The following is a 22,031-nucleotide window of genomic DNA, read 5'->3' as shown; positions in this document are numbered from 1 at the left end:
AAAAAAAAAAAAAAAAAAAAAAAGAAAGAAAGAAAACACCCCGGGTGCGGGCCTCGGGCGGCCCTGTGTCCTCCAGCTCTTGGGGTGGGGTCACTCTGACATCATGTGCCGTTTTGGGGAGTGTCATGACCAGGAGGGCATCTTTTGTTTTTTCTTTTAATTAAAACAAATGCTAGGCTGGGCATGGCAGCTCTTGCCTGTAACCCCAGCACTTTGGGAGGCCAAGGTGGGTGGCCTTGATTGCTTGAGCCCGTAGTTCAAGACCAGCCTGGGCAACATGGTGAGACCTGGTCTCTACAAAACAAATACAAAAAGGACTTGGGTGTGGTGGCATGCGCCTGTGGGGCGGGAGGATGGCTTGAGCCCAGGAGTTCCAGGCTGCAGTGAGCTGTGATTGTGCCACTGCACTCCAGCCTGGGCGATACAGCAAGACCCTGTTTCAAAAAATAAAATCAAAAACAAACACTGAAGGGAAAGAGTAGATAGAGTGCAGGCCTGGCACAGGTTTTTTTTTTTTTTTTTTTTTTTTTTGAGATAGAGTCTCGCTCTGTTGCCAGACTGGAGTGCAGTGGCGTGATCTTGGCTCACTGCAACCTCCGCCTCCCGGGTTCAAGTGATTCTCCTGCCTCAGCCTCCTGAGTAGCTGGGATTACAGGAGCGCGCCACCATGCCCAGCTAATTTTTGTATTTTTTTAGTAGAGATGGGGTTTCACGGTGTTGGCCAGGATGGTCTTAATCTCTTGACCTCGTGATCTGCCTGCCTCATCCTCCCAAAGTGCTGGGATTACAGGCGTGAGCCACCGCACCCAGCCAGATTTTTAATTTAAGAGACTTGGCACGCATGTTTCGTTTGCCTCTGTCTGCTTTCCATAGACCCCCAAGCAGGGACGATGTATGATCGTCCATTTGTTTTCTCCTCTGCAGTTTGGGGGTCCTTGGGTAGAAGGACTGAGCGTTGAGCTTGGATCAAACTGCTGGTATTATGGACAGAGTCGAGTGGCCCAGAGGTGGTGACTTGGGCCACGTTCCTTGTGAGGGTTTTGTTTGTGGCTCATTCATTCAGCACAGGCGGGCCCCGTGGCCAGGTGCTGATAGTCCTGTGTTCCCTCTGAGAGTGCGGCCCTGGTCCCTCATCTCCTGGGGATCAGTGGTAGGGCCAGGCCTGGCCCCAGGTGCTCTGGGTCTTGTGCCTGTCCTTCCTCATACCACCTCTCTTGGGTACGCAGGGCACAGGGCACAGGACCTCCGCCCGAGGGCCACCATGCTCAGGTGTGGCTCACATCTCATGGCTTCGTCTTGAGGCTGGTCCGTCTGCTTGGCTCACCACACTTAGGCCTGAGTGTCTGAAGAAATAATGAGCTGCAACCCTCATGACCTGGAAATCGCATTTGTCAGAGCCCAGGCCTCAGGAGGAGGCAACTGAGGACGCTGGGGGTGCCAGCAACTGGAGCCCACTTCCACCTGCCTCAGTCAGGCCACTGGCCAACCCACGGATGGTCCCGGGAGTTAGCTCTGTGACCATGCGCGGCTGTTCCTGCCCCACCTCTTGGAGCGCCGCCTCTGTTGGTGTTGCGGGGAAACTGGGTTGGGAGAGCTCACTCCCTTGTCTGATTTTCTGGAAACTGTGCTCCTGTCTGAGTGAGCGCAGGCAGAGGTGCTCAGTTTACCCGAGGTGTGCCGGGCAGGAGTGGTCTCCAGGTGGGAGGGCTTGGAGGGACATGGGGGTTGGTGCTTTTTTTTTAAAAGTTTTAATTTGTAGTTTTTATGGGTACGAGGCATGCTTATTTCTTTGCATGGTACATTTTCCACATGGCAGTCGTGGTGGACTGAATGATGGTCCCCATAGATGTCCACATTTTAATCCCTGGAACCCATTAATATATTACCTTAAATGACAAAAGGGACTTTTCGCGGGTGGGACTGAGTGAAGGACCCTGAGCTGGGAGATGATCCGGGATGATCTGGGGAGCCCGATGTCCTCACCGGGTCCTCATGAGAGGAGGCAGGAGGATGAGAGTCAGAGAGAGGCTGGAAGAGGCTGTGCTGTGGCTGCGGAGGTGGAGGAAGGGCCTTGAGCTGAGGGAACCTGGCACGCACTGGTGCTCTCTGGAGTAGGACGAAGTAGAGAACGTTCTGGTGCCAAGGTTTTCTCTTTCCTGCCTGAGGGCCCTTTATGTAGATCAGACCAGAGACAAGTGAATCCCGGTCTTGCCAGGGGAGGCATTTGGAGCTGCTCATGGGACGTGGTGATGTGGTGCCAGGCCACATGCCCGGGGCTGGGGCCGAGGGGCGTTCTTGTGCCACCTCTGTGGCCAGGTTTCACTTGGGAGCCTGGCTGCATCGCGGGTTCCTCCTGGGCCTTCTGGCTCGGGGCTCCTCTGTCCTCGGTCCCTGCTGGGAACCGTGCTTTGGCAGCAGGAACCCAGCGAGATGGCAGCGCAGGGGCTGGAGGCCGGCTGGGGTTCACTGGGGCGGCATGGGGCTTCACCTGATGGCCAGCCCTCCCAGGACAGGGACCAGCTGGGACTCACTGGGGCAGTGTAGGGCTTTGCCTGATGCCCACCCCTCCTGGGACAGGGAACAGTGGGAGCAGGAGGGTGGGACAAGAGGACGAGGGTCCGAGGGAGCCCCTACACTTCCTACCCACAGAGGAGGGCCTGATACTTTTCAAAAACTGTGCACTGTCTTTTTGAATTTTTTTTTTTTTTTTTTTTTTTTTGAGATAGGGACTCACTCTGTCCCTGGCTGGAGTACAGTGGTGCGATCTGGGCTTACTGCAGCCTCGAGCTCCTGTGCTCAAGGAATCCTCCTGCCTCAGCCTCCGAGTAGCTGGGCGTGCACCACCACGCCGGGCCGATTTTTAAATTTTTTTGTAGAGATGGGGTCACGCTATGTTCAGGCTCGTCCTGAACTCCTAGCAGCAAGTGATCACCCACCTTGGCCTCCCACAGTGCTGGGGTCACAGGCGTGAGCCCCTGCCCCTGGCCTTCTTATTTTTAAACCGATTCTTTGTCATCAGTTTCTGCGTGTGGCCACTGAGAGCCATCACCTGGCTGTTTCTTGGGTGGCCCTTGAGCCCACACCCCTGCATCCTGCCCCACCTTCAAGTTCTTCCATCCCAGAATGGACTCTGGGTCAAGGAGAGTCCTCAGATCCTGGGGACATGGGCCGTTGTGGGGCCTGGGGGCATGTGGACAGGATGCCAGCCTGGCCCCAGCAGTGCCAGTGCAGGTGGGGTGAAGGCCTGATGGGGTCAGCCAGACTGTCCCCACCTGAAGCCCCCTGCCAAGCCCCTGCATCTGAAGACTGAAGGGTGAGGGTGGCAGCCTGGGAGGGTGTCCTTGGGCCCGGTGTGTCAGCGATCAGGAGAGCAGCCCAGGCTGGAGCGTGCAGCCCTGCTCAGCCCGGCCGGAAGCGTCCCCTCTCACTTGTTCCTCTCCCAGGTTGCAGAGGAGCTGTCGAGGACAGCTGGGGTGGGGCCGCCCATAAGATGCAGCTGCTGGTCCCATGTCATGGTCACAGCAGGAGGGCTGAGGAGCCAGGCCTGGACCATGGTGTGCAAGTCCCTGGAACAAACAGCTGCCCTAAAAAAAAGGCTTTTAGGCCAGGCGCAGTGGCTCATGCCTGTAATTCCAGCACTTTGGGAGGCCGAGGTAGGCGGATCATGAGGTCAGGAGATCGAGACCAGCCTGACCAACATGGTGAAACCTCGTCTCTACTAAAAATACAAAAATTAGCTGGACGTGGTGGTGAGTGCCTGCAATCCCAGCTACTCAGGAGGCTCAAGCAGGAGAATTGCTTGAACCCAGGAAACGGAGGTTGCAGTGAGCCGAGATCGCGCCACCGCGCTCCAGCCTGGGTGACAAGAGCGAGACTCCGTCTCAAAAAACAAAAACAAAAAGGCTTTATTGAGATAGTTTGCGAACCATACAAGTCACCCATTTGAAGCATGTCATTCAGTGGTGTATAGTTTACTCAAAAGGCTGCGCCTGGGCCCCAAAATGAGTAGAGGGGAGAAAGGGAGCCTTTTTTTGTTGTTAGAGATTTTGAGAGCTGGGTTGGGTTAAGCGGCTTTCACGGTAAGCTGGGGGCCAGGGTACCCAAGCCTGTCTTGAGCCCCGAATAAAGAAGAAACCAGGGACAGGGCATGGTGGCTCACGCCTATAATCCCAGCACTTTGGGAGGCCGAGATGAGAGGATCACTAAGCCCAGGAGTTTGTCCTGGTCTCTCAGCTTCCTCTCCGGTGCCCCAGCCAGGAGCAGCTGTAGAATCTGCAGACCCTGTGTAAAATGAACCCACAGGGTTCCTGTGCTAAAACCGTGAAGAATCTTCAGATGGGGCCAGCTGGGCCTTAAACTGTGTATTTAACTGAGTGGGACCTGGGGTACCCATGGGGGTTGCATGCCCTGGAAGCCAGCCCTGCCTGCCATCCACTTCCCACAGAGATGAGCTTTCTAGAAATTTCATGATGAGCCAGAGAGAGCTTTCTAGAAATTTCAGTTGGATTGTGTCTCCTTGCTCTGAACCACCTGTCGGCTTCCCGTCCAACCCCACAGGAGGGCAGGCTCCTTCCAGCCCAGCCCCCAGGGCCCACCCTCGTCTAGCCTTGATCCTGCCGCCTTCTCTGTGCTCCCTGCCATCTGGCCTCTGGGGCCTTAGCTCTTCCCTGGCATCGCTGGGTCCTTCCCTCTGCCTAGACTTTCCTCCTGCCCTGGACCTCCCAGAACTTGCACCCCTGTGTGTTTGACAATCACTTCCAGACGCAGCCCCGCTGCTGTCCAGACCTCTTTGGTCCCAAACCAACTTCATTTGTCTTTTTCTTTTTTTTTTTAAATTTATTTATTCATTTTATTTTACTTACTTATTTATTTATTTATTTATTTTTGAGACAGAGTTTCACTCGTCGCCCAGGCTGGAGTGCAATGGCACGATCTCGGCTCAGTGCAACCTCCGTCTCCTGGGTTCAAGCAGTTGTCCTGCCTCAGTCTGCCAAGTAGCTGGGATTACAGGCGCCTGCCACCACACCCAGCTAATGTTTGTATTTTTAGTAGAGATGGAGTTTCACCATGTTGGCCATGTCTTGAGCCCCAAATAAAGAAGAAATCCAGGGACAGGGCATGGTGGCTCACGCCTATAATCCCAGCACTTTGGGAGGCCGAGGTGAGAGGATCACTAAGCCCAGGAGTTTGCCCTGGTCTGCCAGCTTCCTCTCCGGTCCCCCAGCCAGGAGCAGCTGTAGAATCTGCGGACCCTATGTATGCGGCTTCCCAAAGTGCTGGGATTACAGGCGTGAGCCACCATGCCTGGCCTTAAAATTTTTTTGAGATGGTCTGGCTCCGTTGCCTAGGCTGGAGTATAGTGATATGATCACAGCTCACTGCGGCCTCAAACTCCTGAGTTCAATCGATCGTCCCACTTCAGCCTCCCAGAGCACTGGGACCACAGGTGTGTGCTGCCGTGTCTGGCCTTCATTTGTCTTTGAAGCTCTTGCTCGCCCCTCTGTGACGTCGCTAATTAGTAGTCTCCAGATTGGGCCCCATTTCGTCCCAGAACCGAAACTCTGCCTGGCACGTGGTGGGGCCTGCACATTTGCTCAGCGGAGGAGGATTCTGGGGCCCTGGGTTCCCGAGGCTGGCAAGTTGGCTCAGAGCTGCCCATGGGCTGGGTCAGGGTGGGGTAGGCTGGGGGCAGCACAGAGTGGGCACAAGGCAGTTTTGTGGTTTTGAAATTGAGTTTATATCATGAGCTTTACTGCTTTTGTAAAAACTTGCTGGCATGGTACCGAGAGAAATTCAAACAATAGTTGAGAATAAAATCCCTCCCTACCCCTGCCCTGGTGTCCCCATAGGAGCTGACTGCCGCCCCCTTTCTGCAGCATTAGCTATTGTCTAGAATCTTCTACAAGGATGGGGCAGAGCGGTGGGAGCAGGGCCCGAGGGTCCCAGTTGTTGGTAACTATGTTGGCCTGGCTCCAGCCAGGTCACACCACGGGGCAGCCGAGGCCTCCTTTGGCCCAGCTGAGGCCTTCACGGCACCCCGAGGCCCAGAGTCCCGTGAGCAGGAGACAGAGAAAGGGGTCTCCAAGGAAGAGTGGGCCTGGCAGCGGCCTATGAGCAGTGGCAGGTGCAGGGGTGCCACCAGGCAGAGGCCGGCAGAGGCGGAAGCCGGCATGGTTGCCCTGCGTCTGTTTCCACGTGTGTGTGTGCCAGGGCTGCTAAACATGGACAGCAGGCACTGTGGCGCTCACCCCAAATCACAAGAAGGTTGTGTCTCCCTGTGACCGTGAAACCCACCACCACTCCATAGTGTCGGCTCACACCCGGCAGTTTCCCATGCCTCCCCGCCTGTCCCCAAGACAAAAGGTCTGGGATGAAGCTGCCGTTTGCGTGGCTGGGGCTGTCTCCTTGGCCTCTCTCAGCTGAGAAGAGTGCCAGGTTCCTCTCTTCTTTTGTGAGTTCAGGAGAGCATTATTCTTTCTTCTTTCCATCATCCTTCCTCCCTCGCTTTCTCTCTCTTTTCAATTTTTTTTTTTTGAGATGGAGTTTCTCGTCACCCAGGCTGGAGTGCAATGGCACAATCTTGGCTCACTGCAACCTCTGCCTCCCGGATTCAAGCAATTCTCTTGCCTCAGCCTCCCGAGTAGCTGGGATTACAGGCGCCCACCACCACACCCGGCTAATTTTCATATTTTTAAGTAGAGATGGGGTTCATGATGCTGGCCAGGCTGGTCACGAACTCCTGACCTCAGGCAATCTGCCCACCTTGGCTTCCCAAAGTGCTGGGATTATAGGCGTGAGCCACCGTACCCGGCCTTCTAATTTTTTTGCTAAGAGCTTTATTAGATATAATTTGCACACTCATTTGTTCACCCATTTAAAGTGTCCAGTTCCACAGTTTTCAGTACATTCAAAAACTTGTGCAACTATCATCACAATTTGATTTTATTTTTATTCATTTACTTTTTAGAGACAGAGTCTTGCTCTGTTGCCCAGAGGCTGGAGTGCAGGGGTGCAGTCATAGCTCCCTGCAGCCTCGAAATCCTGGCCTCAAGCGATCCTCCTGCCTCAGCTTTTTGAGTAGTTGGCAGGCACGCAGGCACGCACCACCATGCCTGGCTAATTTTTTATTTTAACTTTTAGTAGAGATGGGGTTTCCCTATGTTGCCTAGGCTGGTGTTGAACTCCTGGGCTACAGCACCCCTCCCGCCTCAGCCCCCCAGAGTTCTGGGATTACAGGTGCGAGCCACCGCACTGGCCACAGTCAGTGGAGAACATCTGCACCCCCCACAGAGAAGCCCTGTAGCCTGGGGTGTAACACACGGCCTTTTGTTTCTGGCTTCTCTCACTGTGATGTTCTCAAAGTTCATCCATGTGGCGCCTGTGTCAGAGCCTCGTTCCTTTTCATGGCTGTGTCGTATTCCACCGCATGGGTGGGCTGTGTTGTGTTGTGTTCATTCATTCTTCCATTGGTGGACACCTGAGTTGTTTCCACCTTTGGCTGTTGGGAATTGTGCTGCTGGGGACATGGTGTACACGTTTCTGTGTGGACGGATGTTTTCATTTCTCTTGGGCAGATACCCAGGAGTGGAATTGCTGGGTCAAGTGTGATTTATGTGTGACATTTCCAGGAACCACCAAGCTGTCTTGCAGAGCAGCTGCCCCACATCACCGTCCTGCCAGCCTGTGTTCGAGGGCCCCAATTTCTCCACATCCCCGTCCACAGTGTCACCGTCTGTCGTTCTGATTCTGGCATCCTGGTGGGTGTGAGGTGGTTCTGATTTGCATTTGCCTGGTGCTGAGTGCTGCTGGGCACCTTTTCATGTGCTTATTGGCCATTTGTCAACTGTGGAGAGCTGTCTACCCAAGTCCCTGGCCTGTTTTTTGCTTGTTTTTTAGACAGGGTTTTGCTCCTGTTGCCCAGGCTGGAAGGCTGGAGTGCAGTGGTGCGATCTTGGCTCACTGCAACCTCTGCCTCCCCAGCTCAAGCGATTCTCCTGCCTCACCCTCCCAAGTAGCTGGGAGTACAGGTGCAGGCCACCACACCTGGCTAATTGTTGTATTTTTTATGGAGACGGAGTCTCACTACGTTGCTTATGCTGGTGTTAAACTCCTGGCCTCAAGTGATCTTCCTGCCTTGGCCTCCCAGAGTGCTGGGATTACAGGCATGAGCCACCTCACCCACCAGCCTTGGCCCATTTTTATTGGGCTGTTTGTCTTTGCCTGTGAGTTGAGAGCCCCATTCCTTGGCGTGGCACCGTTGTGAGCATGTCGCTGTTGCCAGGCAGCTCCTTTGGCTCCTCCAGGGTGTCTGATGCCCCCGAGTCATCCTGTGTCCTCTGTCTGCCACATTCCTGGTGACCTGGAAGGTCAGTCACAGGGCTGCATTTCAGTAAATTCCCTCTTCCCTGTTTAGCTGTGTTGCACATGCATCAAGGTTATGGCGCATGGGGACTGTGGACGATTTTAGTTTTCCTCTTTATGATTTACCTCCTAAGCAATGTCATTTCAAAAGGCACAAATGGCTGGGTGTGATGGCTCATCCCTGTAATGTCAACACTTTGGGAGGCCAAGGCGGGAGGATCATTTCAGGCCAGGCGTTTATTAGCAGCTGGGGCAACATGACAAGACCCCATCTCTACAAAAAGTACAGAAATTAGCCAGCTGTGGTGGCGCACACCTGTGGTCCCAGCTAGTTGGGAGGATGGCTTGAGCCCAGGAGGTTGAGGCTGCAGTGAACCGTGACCGTGCCACTGCATTCCAGCCTGGGCGACAGAGCCAGACGCTGTCTCAGAAAACAATAGTTTTTTAAAAAGTGCACCAAGTTGCCCCTAGGCGGCGGTGGTGGGTGAAGTGCCTGAGCACCTGTGCTGAGAGTGGCTCCCGGTGTCACGGCTCCACCTTCCAGATGGAAGGGCTGTCTGGGTCTCCCCAACGTGAGTTTTGATGCGTAACCTGCCATGGGCTTTTGTCACCTGACACTGCAGGGTGTGCTGCTGGCAGCCGTGGCCACGTGCTTTTCAGATGAGCCACCTTGTGGGGAGCCCCCCTTTTTATTATTTATTTATCTATTTTTTGAGACAGGATCTGTGTCACCCAGGCTGGAGTGCAGTGGCGCAGTCACAGCTCACTGAAGCCTCGACCTCCCAGGCTAGAGTGATCCTCCTGCCTCTACGTCCCATGGAGCTGGGACCACAGGTGTGCGCCACCATGCCTAGCGTTTCCTGTCGTACAGAGCACGAGTTTGAGGCATCCCTTGGGCCGTCCAGCCCTGCCCCAGGCCCTGTCCTTCCTGGGCCCAGCTGGTCTGGGGGACATGAGAGTGTGGCAGGCCCCATACTGCATAGGTCACCCTGTGGCCAGTCCTGTGGGGCAGGTGGGCTTTGATGACCTGGAGGTCAGAGCCTGCAGAGAGGGTGGGCCAGCCCCTCACAAGACTTACTTGAGGGTTTCTTGGGAGCTGATGGCCCTTGCAGTGGGTTACAGGGAGGCAGGAAGTGGCCATGTGTGCGCCGGCCTGCAGAGAGGCAGCCAGGGACGGGGGCTGCTGGGTGCACGTGGGTCCCAGCGCCTCCACCAGCTGCCAAAGCTCGGGGGAGACTCATGCGGTCATGGCAGCACCTGGCATAGCATGCGGCCCAGCTGTGTGCCGTGTGGCCTAGGCCCACAACTGTCCCTCGTGGGCCTCTGTGCCTCCCCAGTAAGCTCAGTCGACCATGTCACCGCCTGCGATGCACAGAGCAGGGCCAGGGACCCAGTAAGTGCTGATGTGGGGACCACTGCGGCCACCACCGCATCTGGGCACTGTTTGTGGCAGATCCAGGGACGGCCTCAGGCCTTTTGCCTGGCCTCTGAGGGCTGGGGACCAGTGGGAGGCCTGAGATGACCGCGTTCTGCCACCCAGTCCTCCCAGAGGACTGCCCTGACAGCTGCCTTGGCAGCTCCCATCGTGGCCACTGGCCCAGCTCAGGCCGGCACTGAGGGTCCCACAGTGGTCCGGCTGTGGCCTCTGCTCCCTCTGAGCCGGTGGCTCCCTGGGGACAGTGCGCAGGCCCTGGGTGAACACTACATGGCCATGTCCGGGTGAGAGTGGTAGGGCACGTGCAGCGTTGGGGGGATCCTGGGGCCTGTGGGGCTGGCGGGGTCGCAGGTGAGTCTTAGTTACTGGGCCCTGGCTGTGGGCGAGGGGCCTGCTGGGACAGTGTGGTGGCCTGGGAGGCCCCGCGCAGTCAGAGGCTGGTCTCTAGGCACAGGCAGCTCTGGTGACTGTGACAGGCACCCTGCCTTTACACACACTGTGACCGTCTAGTCTACATTCCTAGGCTGCACGTGGTCACATGCCGTCCACGGTGCACTCGGGGCCTCCTGTGCAGACACTGGCTTTGCGGCTGCCCCATGGGAGAGGCCTCGAGGACTCTGCACAGAGCAAGGGTGGCGGGCAGGGCCTCAGCCCACGTGGGCTTGGAGCTGTGGGGTTTTGTAAAACACAGTGAGGGTCTCAGCAGCAGCCCATCCGGGGGTGTGACATCAGGGCTGGGGCTCAGCGCTGGGTATCAGCCCTGTGTGCTGCAGGCGGGGTATGGGGTGGACCCAAGGCAGTAGGGGGAGGCCGGGGGGCGACCTCGGCTTTGCTTTTGTCAGAATGGAGGGTTCTGGACGCCGGTGCAAGTCTAGCTGGGGCCTCCCTGCTGTCCTGCTCGGATTCCTGGGTGCATGCTGCCCTCTAGTGTCCTCAGTGGGGAGCGCCTTCAGGAACAGGTGGCTGCGCCTTGGTGGCTGGGAACCCCGCTCCTGGGACTGCCTGGGCGGCTCCCTGCCTTGCTTCCTTCACGCTCTAGATCACTTTGGGGGTCACAGGGTGGGGAGGTGGATTTTGTTAAGTTTTTTCTAAGTTTTTGGGTTTGTGTGGACTTGGGTCCTTATTTCCGAATCCTAGAGGGATTCTGTCGTCTTTCTGCCTTTGGAGACTTGAACCTGCCAAGGAGGACCCTTCCCCAGAGTCTGTTATTGAAGTCCCTTCCTGGTTGGGGTGGGCTATCAGTTCCCACCCTGCAACACCTGGGGCAGGAGGGAGCCGCTCCCGCCCGCAGCCTCCGTGGAGAGGACAGTCTGACTCTGACGTTTCCAGGCGGGTGCCGTCAGTGAATCACTTGGCCTGGAGACTCAGCTGCGATCCCCTGTTCTGTACAGGGCTGGTGGGCTGGTTTATGACCCACGTGGCTCTGGGCAGCTATGATGGCAGGAAATGAGCCGTCCTGGGCAGGCCTGCTGCTCTCCTGGGTCAAGGTTCTTGCTGGGGCCTGAGTTCTGCTGGAAGCAGCCAGCCAGCCCCCTGTGACCCACGGGCCTGCTCTGAGGGGTGGGTGCCCCTGCCCTTGAGCGTGTGACCCTCGCCCATGGCCCCCCCTTACCTTCGAAAACCCGCAGGTACCGCGGTCTCTCGTGCGGATCTGGCTCAGAGCAGAGAGACTGATGTGCAGCGGACGCTGACACACCTGTGGCGTCCCTGATACATAAGCCTCTCTCCGAGGCCCCACTTAAAATTAGCGCACTGGCTCCCGGTGTCACCTCGGCCTTAGAAACTAGGACGCCTCTGCTTCTCGTTAGCTGCAGCCCTCGTGCCTTTTATGCTCAGCAGAGTGATGAGGCCGCTTGTGGTTTTCTCTCCTGCCCTCGCTCAGGTGCGAGGGCCCAGCCACCTTTGTCCTCCTGGTGGCCGCGGTATTTTAGCACGCTCCGTTCTGAGGGAGGACGGGCTCCAAGGGCCGGGCGTGGCGGCACCGCTGGTTCACCCTCTCTCGTCTTCCTCCACAGGTGTGCTTCCCGCACAGCTGCAGCCATGGGGTCTGAGGACCACGGCGCCCAGAACCCCAGCTGTAAAATCATGACGTTTCGCCCAACCATGGAAGAATTTAAAGACTTCAACAAATACGTGGCCTACATAGAGTCGCAGGGAGCCCACCGGGCGGGCCTGGCCAAGGTGGGTGACATCCTGGCCCTAGCGCGGCCCTCCATCAGCCTGCGCCGTGGGCCTGCGGATATCCTGGGTCCCAGCTCAGCTGGCCCCACAGGCGAGGCCTGTGCATGTGGAATGTGTTTCGGGGCCACTCCCAGCTCGTTTACCAGCGCCCGTTTGTGGAGTTCCAACAATGTGCCAGGCACCATTCTAGGCACTGGAGTTGAGAAGTGGCCGGTGCAGGCCCTGGCTCCAGGGAGCTGGCAGGGGGTGGTGAGGACACACAGCCACACTGCAGTGAAGTCCAGGGGCAGTGGGGCACCAGGTTGTTCTGGCCGTGAGCTGGCGTCTCACTGAGGGATATCAGGAGTCCAGGAAGCCTTCCAGGGGTGTTCAGTGCCCAGGAAGGCCTTTCTTTCCTAGTAAAACAATTTGTTTAGAAGCTGGGTATGGTGGTTCATGCCTGTGCTCCCAGCTGTTTGGGAGGGTGAGGCAGGAGGATTGCTTGAGCCTAGGAATTAGAGGCTGCAGTGAGCTATGACTGTGCTACTGTGCTCCTGCCCAGGCAGCAGAGCAGGACCTTGTCTCAAAAACCAAATCAGACCAAACCAAAAACAATCTTTTTGAGATGGCAGAGTGGCTGGGTCAGGAAAACTCAAACAGTGCGACAGCGCAGGTAGATAGTGACCAGGAGCCTCCTCCCTGTCCCGACCCAGCCCCCCACCCTCTCCCTGGAAGCAGCACTGTTATTGGTTCTCTCTCTCTCTCCTGGCATGTCGTGCACGTGTGATTGTGTGTGTGTGTACATGAATACACACAGCAGACCCCTGAACCCCGCGTGCTGAGTATGTACAGTACCATGCTGCTCGGCTGGGCATGGTGGCTCAAGCCTATAATCCCAGCATTTTGGGAGGCTGAGGCGGGAGGATTGCTTGAGGCCAGGAGTTCAAGACCAACCTGGCCAACACAGTGAGACCCCATCTCTACTAAAAATACAAAAATGAGCCAGGTGTGGTGTTGGTACATGTCTGTGGTCCCAGCTACTTGGGAGGCTGAGGCAGGAGGATCACTTGAGCCAGGGAGGTTGAGGCTGCAGTGAGCTGAAATTGCGACACTGCACTCCAGCCTGGACGACAGAGGAAGATTCTGTCTCACAAAACAAAACAAACTTAAAAGTTCGTGCTGCACGTTTCACAGCTCTGAAGGTGGCTGCCGTGGTCCGTGAGTCTCTGTGTTCGGATGTGAGCCTGTTTGAATAGTGCTCATCCCTCAGTTTGGAAGATGAATCATCTTTGCATCTTGGGTTCTTCCAGTTGCCTGCTGTTTGACTATCGCTGTTCTTCCTCAGTTAGGCCAGGGGTCGGCGAGCACTCTCTACACACGGCCAGAGAGTGAATGCCTAGGCTCTGTGAGCCAGAAAGAGCAACCAGACCCCGTGTGAATGAAAGTGCACAGCCCTGTGCCAATGCAACATTATTCCTGGATGCTGGAGGGCAAACGCATATTGTTTTCACATGTCCTGAAATCATCTTCTGTTTTATTTTCCCCCAACCACTTAAAAATGAAAACAAACAAACAAAAGCCTTCTTAACTCAAAGGCTGTACAGAAGCAGGAAGGGGCTGATTTGGCCAGAGGGCCGCAGTTTGCTGAGCGCTGAGGCCTCCTGCCTCTCCTGGCCTCCTCTGCCCTGCCCCTCCCTCCACTCCCTGGTTTTGGTGGATTTTGTCATTAGCCTTCATCTCTCTGCTAGTGATCCTTCGGTGTCAGACTCGCATTGTGATCTCTTCGTCTCCGAGCTGTAGAGTGAGGGAAGCAGTCTCACACCATCTCCTCTTCCCCTCCAAGATGGATGTTTTTTCTGTTTTGAGATGAGGTCTCAGGCTGGGGTGCTGGGGTACAGTGGTGCGATCACGGCTCACTGCAGCCTTGACCTCCTGGGCTCAAGCAATCCTCCAGCCTCAGCTTCCCGAGTAGCTGGGACCACAGGTGTGCGCCACCAAGCTGGATTTTTGCCTGTAACACACCATGACAAAGTGGGAATGACAGCACATCTGTGTCCGGGTCAGAACGGTGGGGGCTGCTGCCGTCCTGGCTTCAGTTCTGTCTTTAAAAGGCTTTGGTCCTCCTGTCTGATCGCAGACCGTCTTCTCTGGCCCTCTAGGCCACAGGCTGCTATCCCAGGAAAGGGCCAGGTCCTCCTCTTCCTCCTCTCCCTGGTGCCCGTAGGGCAGGCGGGACAGGCGTGGCTTCCCTTTATCCTGGCATCGCATCTGCCTCTGTCTCCTGCCCTTGACCTACTTCAACCGTTCCCAGGATGCAGCAGCCCTTTCTGGCCTGGGATCCAAGGCATTCTGATGTCAGGAAGTTGAGGGGAATCAGCATCTCAGACCGCCCTGCGCTCTTCCGTGGCACCTTTAAATGCCCACCCCGTCACTTCTTCCTCATCCCTCACCTCCCACCGGGCTCCATGCCCCGGTGTTTCTGGCTCTCTCTGCCCTCCACGTGGCAGCCTTGGGTGCAGCCTGCGTTCCCGAGTGGCCTGTCCTCTCCTGTGCCGGCACCTCCGCTTCGTCCCTCCCTCTCTGCCTCCTTGGCTGCCGTCTCTTTGAGCCCTCATGTCGCTGCTTCAGGCTTCTGCAGCCCCCTGAGATTCTCGGCACCAACGTCTTAGGCCATTGTGGGGTGTGTGGTTTCCCTGCCTTGTGTTCTGCACGTTCCTTCCCACACCTCTCCAGCGGCAGCTCCCATGCTGCTTTTCCTTGCACCAGTGTGGAGAATCCTTTCTCAAACCCGTGGAGGGGGCTGGGCAGTAGGGGGCTGTCCGAGTCCCATGCTATGGAGGGGCCGTGCGTGCGCGTGTCTGTGTGACTGTGTGTGTGTGTGCGCGCACAGGAGACTGGGGCGGGGGAGGCAGCTCTCACACAGCCCAGAGAGCTTGGCAGCTGCAGAGTCACGTTGGCACCCGCATGTGGCACACCCACACCCCCTTCTGCAGCTCTGTGGGGACAGATGGGCTCGGGGAAGCATCTGCTCTGGCCCTGGGCAGCCCTGCGTCTTCCAAATGGGGGGCCCTTGGCTCGGGGCAGCCAGCCTCTTTGGAGAAGGAGCACAGTGCCCTGCTGGTTCTGAGCGAGCTGTGGGGGTGTCGGGGTCCCCCTCTCACCCTGGTCTGCCTGCCTTGACCACTGTGTATGTGCGTGCATGTATGTGTGTGTGGGGGGCGGGCTGGGGGTTTCCTGGTTCCATCAAAACTGTGTTTGGTTATACACCCCCCTGCCCCCAGCAGAGATCCGCAGGCCCCACGGAGCTGGGTGGGGGTGGGAGCTTCGGGCACAGCCCTGAGAGGGCCCTGGAGCTGGCGGTGCCCTGGGTACAGGGAGCCCTCCATTGGAGTTGCTGGGGCCTCCACACGGGGTGTCCCCGGCCACTTGGGAAGCACTGAGGTGACAGGAGCCCTGGAAGGCCCCGTCGGGGGTCCTGTTGGGAGGGGTGGGAGCTTCTGGTGCCCCTCTATCCCCACCAGCTGCCTCCCAGGCGGGTGCCAGCAGGGGAGGCCCTGGCTGCCCTCAGCTGTACCGCCCGCTGGCATCTGCCTCTCACTGTTGGCATGTGGCCGGTCGCCTTCCTGGCCTCAGCTGAATCTGGCCCCCCAGGAGCCCCATGTGAGGCACTTTCAGGGGCCGCCCGAGGCCTGGAAGACCCGAGTGTGGCAGTAGGAATGTCCCGAGCAGCTTTCAGTGCCTCCTTTTCAACCCTCCCCGCCTGGAGCCCTCCTTCTGGATTCGCATCTCGGCAGAATGTGGGATGTCACTTCTGTCCTCTTCCGCCCTGCGGGATTTTCCCAGAGCCTTCGGGTTTGAGCCCAGCTGGAAGTGGCCCTCGTTCACGCTGCCTGTCAACACCTGCCTGGGCTGTGTCACCTAGAGTGTGGCTCCGCGTGTGCGGCGCAGACGCCGCGGGGGTGTTTGGAGCCTCCTGCGTGGCTCCCAGATGTCTTTACTACACCGTGCCCGCCGTGGCGGGGACAGATGAGCAGAGTAGCCCGAGGCTCTTTGGAGAGCAGAGGAGTCGGGAGCGAAGTGATGTTGTTCATTTAGCAGACTAGGAGCATGGGCGAGTTTCCTCTAATAGCGCTGAAGAGGCCAATTCACGGCTTCCCCTCGGCCAGTGGCTTTGGCGTGGATTTGGAGCCGGGCCGGGTTCATGGAACCCTCCTGCAGAAGCAGACTGGGGCTTCCTGGAGAGGGGGGACAGTGCCTGTGTGATTCAGAGCAGCGCTGGCCTGTGGAGTCTCTGACCATGCCACTCAGTTCTCTGCAGGAACAGCTCGTGTCTGGGACACAGGCCCTTTTGTTTCTGTTTCTCGCCTTTCCACTCCTGAATGTCTTAGTGTCTCACTGACTCTTCAGCTGCTCGCCTGAAATCTAAGAGAACGGCAGCCCCGCAGCTGCCCCAGCACCCTGCCATCACACAGCCTGTGCCAGGGACAGGTGCCCCAGGCGCCTGTTGCACTGTGGCCACAGTGGACATGGAGAGTCTCTAGAAAGAGCCGGTGCTAACATGGATTGTCCTTTCCTTGGGACCGGCCTTGTCTCGATTTAACTCTAAGTTCATGTTTCTCTTCTCTTGGCACTGTGGACTTGGGGCCGCATCGTTCTCCGGGGTGGCGCCATCCTGGGCATTGCAGGGTGCTGAGCAGCTTCCCTGGCCTCCATCTACCTCATGCCAGGAGCACCCCCAGTCGTGAAAGCCACAGATGTCCCCAGACGTGGCCAGGTGTCCCCTGGGGGACAAGACCCCCCCTCAGTTGAGAGCCACCTGCTCACTGCGGCTGCTGCTGCTGCTGTTACTGCTTTTGCTAAAGAAACCTGCGCATGCCGGCCACGGTGGCAGCACCTTCCTGTCGCTAACAGGCACCTGGAGGATAAGTGTTTTCATTGCCAAGCAAAACAGTTTCTTCACTGATGTGATCGCTGGGTCCTTGGGGACAGTAAATGGATTTCAGCCGTTCTGGAAGCTGCCAGCGACGCGGGCATCAACACACAGCTCTTCCCTTGGTGGCCCGGAGCACGGAGGGGCGGCTTCCTAGATTCCTGGCAGATGAGCTGAAGCGGGTGGGTTAGTTCCTTCTCCCTGTGCGGTGGGTGGCCTGGTCGACTCCTGGAAGGAGGTGTGGGGCCTGCAGTGCCCACCCCAGGACTGGGTGTGGCAGCCCCAGAGTGGCTGGGAGGGCCTGCACAGAAGGGTGCCTGGCGCCCAGAAGGCCCATAGTGCCTGCCAGCAGTCTGGAATCTGGTCTTCTCGGCCCGTAGGCTCACTCCCACCAGAGGAGGGAACATGAGGCTGGGACAAGGCCAGGAACTCAGGGTGAGGTGTGTACTCCGGATAGCCATGGTCCCTCAGCTCCTGGACGGGGTGAAGGCAACCGGGTTCCGGCTGCAGTGCTGCCTCTGACAGGTGCTGGTCCTTGTTTTCCTCTGCTGTCTTCTCCACATGTTCCAGTGTCTGAGGTGGCCCTGGACCTCTCTGGGGTGGAAGTCCACGCGGCCGCCAGGCTAGAGGTCCTGGGCCATAGTCTGCCCGCTCGCCCCAGGGTGCCCTGGGCTGTGTTGTGGATCGCTGTGTGCCTCAGTTTCTTCAGCAGTCAAATGGGAGCTCTGCCGTTCCTCCCACGCAGGGGATGGGTGCGCTGGGCCCCAGCACGCTCCGCACAGTGCCCAGCTCCGCACAGCTCCTGTCCTGCCCCACGGCCCCTGTCCCATGTGGTGCTGTCACCCTCCCTGCGCCTGCGCTTCCTGTTGGCCCACTCCAGGCGGGGTGGAGGCCCATGGGGGCCGGATCTGTTTCCCAGTGTTTCCTAGCTCCTAGAACTTGGGTTGCCCCATAGTGGGTCTCAGCCAAGTGGAGCCACTGGAGCGAGTGTCTGGGCTCCAACCCCTGTTCTCCAGGTGCATGTGGCCCCTGGTGGGCTCTTGGTGGCCAGTGGGTGCAGTTCTCATTTCCTGCTGCCAGAGGGCATGGTGAGCTGCAGCGCTTATGACCAAGAGTGAAGATTCCCATTTTAAAAAAATGCCTTGCCAGGGCGCAGTGGCTCACATCTACAATCCTGGCACTTTGGGAGGCTGAGACAGGAGGATCACTTGAGGCCAGGAGTTGGAGACCAGCCTGTGCAACAAAATGAGACTCCATCCCTAGAGAAAATTAAAATTAAAAAAAAAAAATTAGCTGGGCATGGTGGTGCAAGTCTATGGTCCCTGCTACTCAGGAGGCTGAGGTGGGAGGATTGCTTGAGTCCAGGAGTTGGAGGCTGCAGTAAGCTATGATTGTGCCGCTGCACTCCAGCCTGAGTGACAGAGCAAGACCCTGTCTCAACAACAACAACAACAACAAATGCCTCAAAATACGAGTCTCTGAGCCTCGAGATGCCGGAACACACACACGCCCAGTCCCACCGATGTTTGCTGAGTCTAATCCTGCACTCACGTGTCAGGGTTGGCCCTGGTGCTGGGGGGTGCTGTACCCAGCTTCCCGGGCCTGGAGGATGGCTCTGCCCTAGCAAGTGAGGCCTTTGTTGGCTGCAGAGTCTCCTGGGGAGCTTGATAAGGCAAACGGGGGTTCCTGGTGCCCCTGGGGGGTGTCCCGAGGTGCAGATCCGGCGGCACAGTCTGCTCTCTGGCCCTGCCCTGAGGCTCCGAGGGTGCCCCTGACTCCCATCTTGGTCTTGCAGATCATCCCCCCGAAGGAGTGGAAGCCGCGGCAGACGTATGACGACATCGACGACGTGGTGATCCCGGCGCCCATCCAGCAGGTGGTGACAGGCCAGTCGGGCCTCTTCACGCAGTACAACATCCAGAAGAAGGCTATGACAGTGGGCGAGTACCGCCGCCTGGCCAACAGCGAGAAGTACGCGGGGCGGGCAGGGCGGACCTGACCCCCGCCCCCGGGGGCACACCTGCTCATGGGGGCCCTGGGGGCAGAGAAGGTGCAGTACACACATCCCCCGCAGCATGGCCGGCCTGCTCTGTGTGCCCCGCATGGGCTGTGGCAATCCCTGCCCCCAGGGTGGATCTGAACCCTCTCCCGGCCTGGGCTGACCCACACTGCCCTCATCTCAGCTTCCCAGGGCTTCCCAGTGCATGTCGGGCGGTGCCCTGGTCCCCTGCCTGGGAGCACATCCTCCACACCCTCCTGTGACACCTGGGCTTGTGGCCCTTCCTCAGAGAGGGCTCCCTGGCTCCACATGGGCACATGCACAGGCACACAGGAGGGCACAGACACAGGTACACACTAGGGCACATGTAGACACACATGGGTACACAGGGCACATGCACGTCCATACACAGGCACACACGGCACACGCATGTTTCTACACAGGCATGCGTGGGTATACATGGGCACATGCACTGGACACGGGCACACACAGGCTCATACACAGGTACACAGGCACACCCATGTGGGCACACCTATGGGCACATACCCAGGTACACATGGCACCTGCGTGTACTGGCGGCATTCCAAGTACAGCTCCCTGGTTCAACAGGCACAGCCACGCAGCCTCCGTGCTGCGCAGGCCCATCCCGTCGCTGTGCCCTCCTCTTTGTCTGTGGCCTCCACCCTGTTGCTGTCTGAGGTTCACGTGCCTTGTGGCTCTGGCACCAGAGCAGAGCCTGGTCTGTCCTGCTCACCCGGCCTTCCCAGCCCCCTAGTCTGTCGTCTGAGCTCAGTCTTTGCCACACAGGGATGACAAGAGCCTCCCAGGGCCTCTGTCCCCTGCCCACTCCCCCTGGCGTGTGTTCTGATGTGGGTGCCCCGGGCCAGGATAACTGAGGAGGGGTACGTGGGTTTGGGCCACTGCTCGCCCGTGGAAGTGCGCTGTCCCACCTGGAAGCAGGTAGCGTGGTACCCTAGGCGGGGCAGCGGGCAGTCGGAGCAGAGCCCTTCCCGCCTCTTCCGTGGGTGCCCTGGGTTCCAGGTGGCTGAGGGTGGGCTGCGTAGCACCCAGGCCTCACCCTGAGCTGGTTTTGGGGTGTTTGTTCACCAGGTACTGTACCCCGCGGCACCAGGACTTTGACGACCTTGAACGCAAATACTGGAAGAACCTCACCTTTGTCTCCCCGATCTACGGGGCTGACATCAGCGGCTCTTTGTACGATGACGTAAGTACGAGGCTCCGGGGAAGAACAGGGACCAGCTTCCTGGTGGGTGGTGGTGGGAGGGCCCTGAATGGGACTCTGCCTTGGCAGATGAAGCTTCCAGGCAGGCAAGGTTAACCCCCTCGCCCAGGCTCTGGCTGCAGGCCTCGTCCTGTGGTGATGAAAGAGGAAGCCAGGCTTTCTCTGATTTTTGCAGGGTCCCTCCTGCCACACCCCGCAGCCCCCACCCTGAGCTCACCCTGGCCCCACCTCTGGCCTCAGCAGCCCGCCCACAGCGTGTTACAAACACGTGTGCTTTTCCAGTCCCTGCCGCTCGTCTTCCTGGCACTGTGGAGCCTCGAGTCCTCAGCCCGCCAGGCCACCTGCTGGATTCGGCTCCAACCCGGTCCTGACTTGGGCTCAGGGCCCGGAGACACTGGGGTGAGGGGATCCCATCTCCCATCCGGAGCCTGGTCTGCTGGAGCGTCCCCTTGTCCACACAGCCCGGGCTGTCCATGAGGGCAGCTGGCGGGCATCCCGAGTCCCGGCCTCAGGCATAAGGTCCCCCAGGCCCTGCTGGATGCCGGAAGTGGGCCTGCAAGTGGGCCTGCGTGGTGGGTGTGTGTGGAACAGCAGCAGGAAGCTGTGACTGCCCTGAGGCCGTGGCCACCCTTGGCTCTGCCCTGCTTAGTGGACCTCGTCTGCGCTGTGGCCCGCAGGGGACTGGGTTTGCTCTCTGAGCCAAGGGCTCCGGTTTATCACACGGAGGATTCTGTTCAGGCTGGAAGTGAGCCCACCCTGGAGAACCTGACGGAGACGCCCCCGACATGGAGCCAGGCATAAGCCAGCTTTGCTTCCGGCCCTGCCAGAAGCAAACATGAGACCAGAGTATTTCGAATCTGGGATTTTTTTTTTTAATATTTGCATATACATACTGAGGTATCTTGGAGATGGGTCCTAAGTCTGGATTAGTCTGTTCTTGCACTGCTATAAAGAAATACCTGAGGCTGGGCGTGGTGACTCACGCCTGAATCCCAGCACTTTGGGAGACTGAGGTGGGTGGATCACTTGAGGTCAGGAGTTCAAGACCAGCTTGGCCAACATGGCAAAACCTGTCTCTACTGAAAATACAAAACTTAGCCGGGCATGGTGGCACGTGCCTGTAATCCCAGCTACTCAGGAGGCTGAGGCAGGAGAATCGCTTGAACCCGGGAGGTGGAGGTTGCAGTGAGCTGAGATCACGCCACTGCCCTGCATCCTGGGCAAGAATGAGACTACATTACAAGAAAAAAAAAAAAAAAAGAAAGAAACAAACACCTGAGACTGGGTAGTGAATAAAGAGAAGGTTTAATTGGTTCACGTTTTTGCAGGCTCTACAAGAAACATGGCTGGGGAGGCCTCAGGAAACTTAGAGTCATGGCAAAGGTGGGGGAGGAGCTGATCCATCTTACATGGCAGGAGCAGGAGAGAGTGAGGTGGAGGTGCCATAGGCTTTTCCACAGCCAGGTTTAGCGAGAAGTCACTGCCGTGAGAACAGCACCACGGGGATGGTGCTAAACCATTCAGGAGGCATGAGCACTCCACCCACAGTGCAGCCAGCTCCCACCCGGCCCCACCGCCAACACCGGGACCTGCAGTTTCACAGATTCAAGTCTAAACACAAAATTCATCTGTATTTCATGTATACTTTACACACATAGCTTGAAGATAACTTTATACAAAGTTTTTAATAATTTTGTGCACAAAGCGAAGTTTTGACTGTGTCTTAACTGTGACCAGTCCCATGAGGTCAGCTGTGAAAGTTTTCACTTGTGGCCTCGTATCAGTACTCAGAACATTTTGGACCTTGGAGCTTTTTGGGTGTTGGATTTTTGGAGTGGGGTGTCCGCCTTATCCCACGCTGTGTTTATCGGAGTGGGGTGTCCGCCTTATCCCGCGCTGTGTT

At 57.6% G+C, this 22,031-nt stretch overlaps 1 protein-coding gene across 6 annotated transcripts in view; it reads left to right on the top strand.

Moving 5' to 3' along the window:
* The window catches only part of KDM4B (lysine demethylase 4B), a 187,374-nt gene that overhangs the window by 56,090 nt on the left and 109,253 nt on the right, over positions 1-22,031 (top strand). For all 6 annotated transcript variants that reach the window (XM_032178568.2, XM_032178567.2, XM_032178569.2 and 3 more), the window contains exons 3-5: positions 11,812-11,977; positions 18,682-18,857; positions 19,996-20,110. In XM_032178568.2, coding sequence (XP_032034459.1) covers positions 11,837-11,977; positions 18,682-18,857; positions 19,996-20,110 — 432 coding nt within the window. In that variant the 5' untranslated portion in view covers positions 11,812-11,836. The remainder of the gene's footprint in view (positions 1-11,811; positions 11,978-18,681; positions 18,858-19,995; positions 20,111-22,031) is intronic.

The sequence above is a fragment of the Hylobates moloch genome, unplaced genomic scaffold (assembly GCF_009828535.3).
Source record: "Hylobates moloch isolate HMO894 unplaced genomic scaffold, HMol_V3 SCAFFOLD_15, whole genome shotgun sequence".
NCBI classification, from domain to species: domain Eukaryota; kingdom Metazoa; phylum Chordata; class Mammalia; order Primates; family Hylobatidae; genus Hylobates; species Hylobates moloch.
This window is presented reverse-complemented; position numbering and strand designations above follow the sequence as displayed.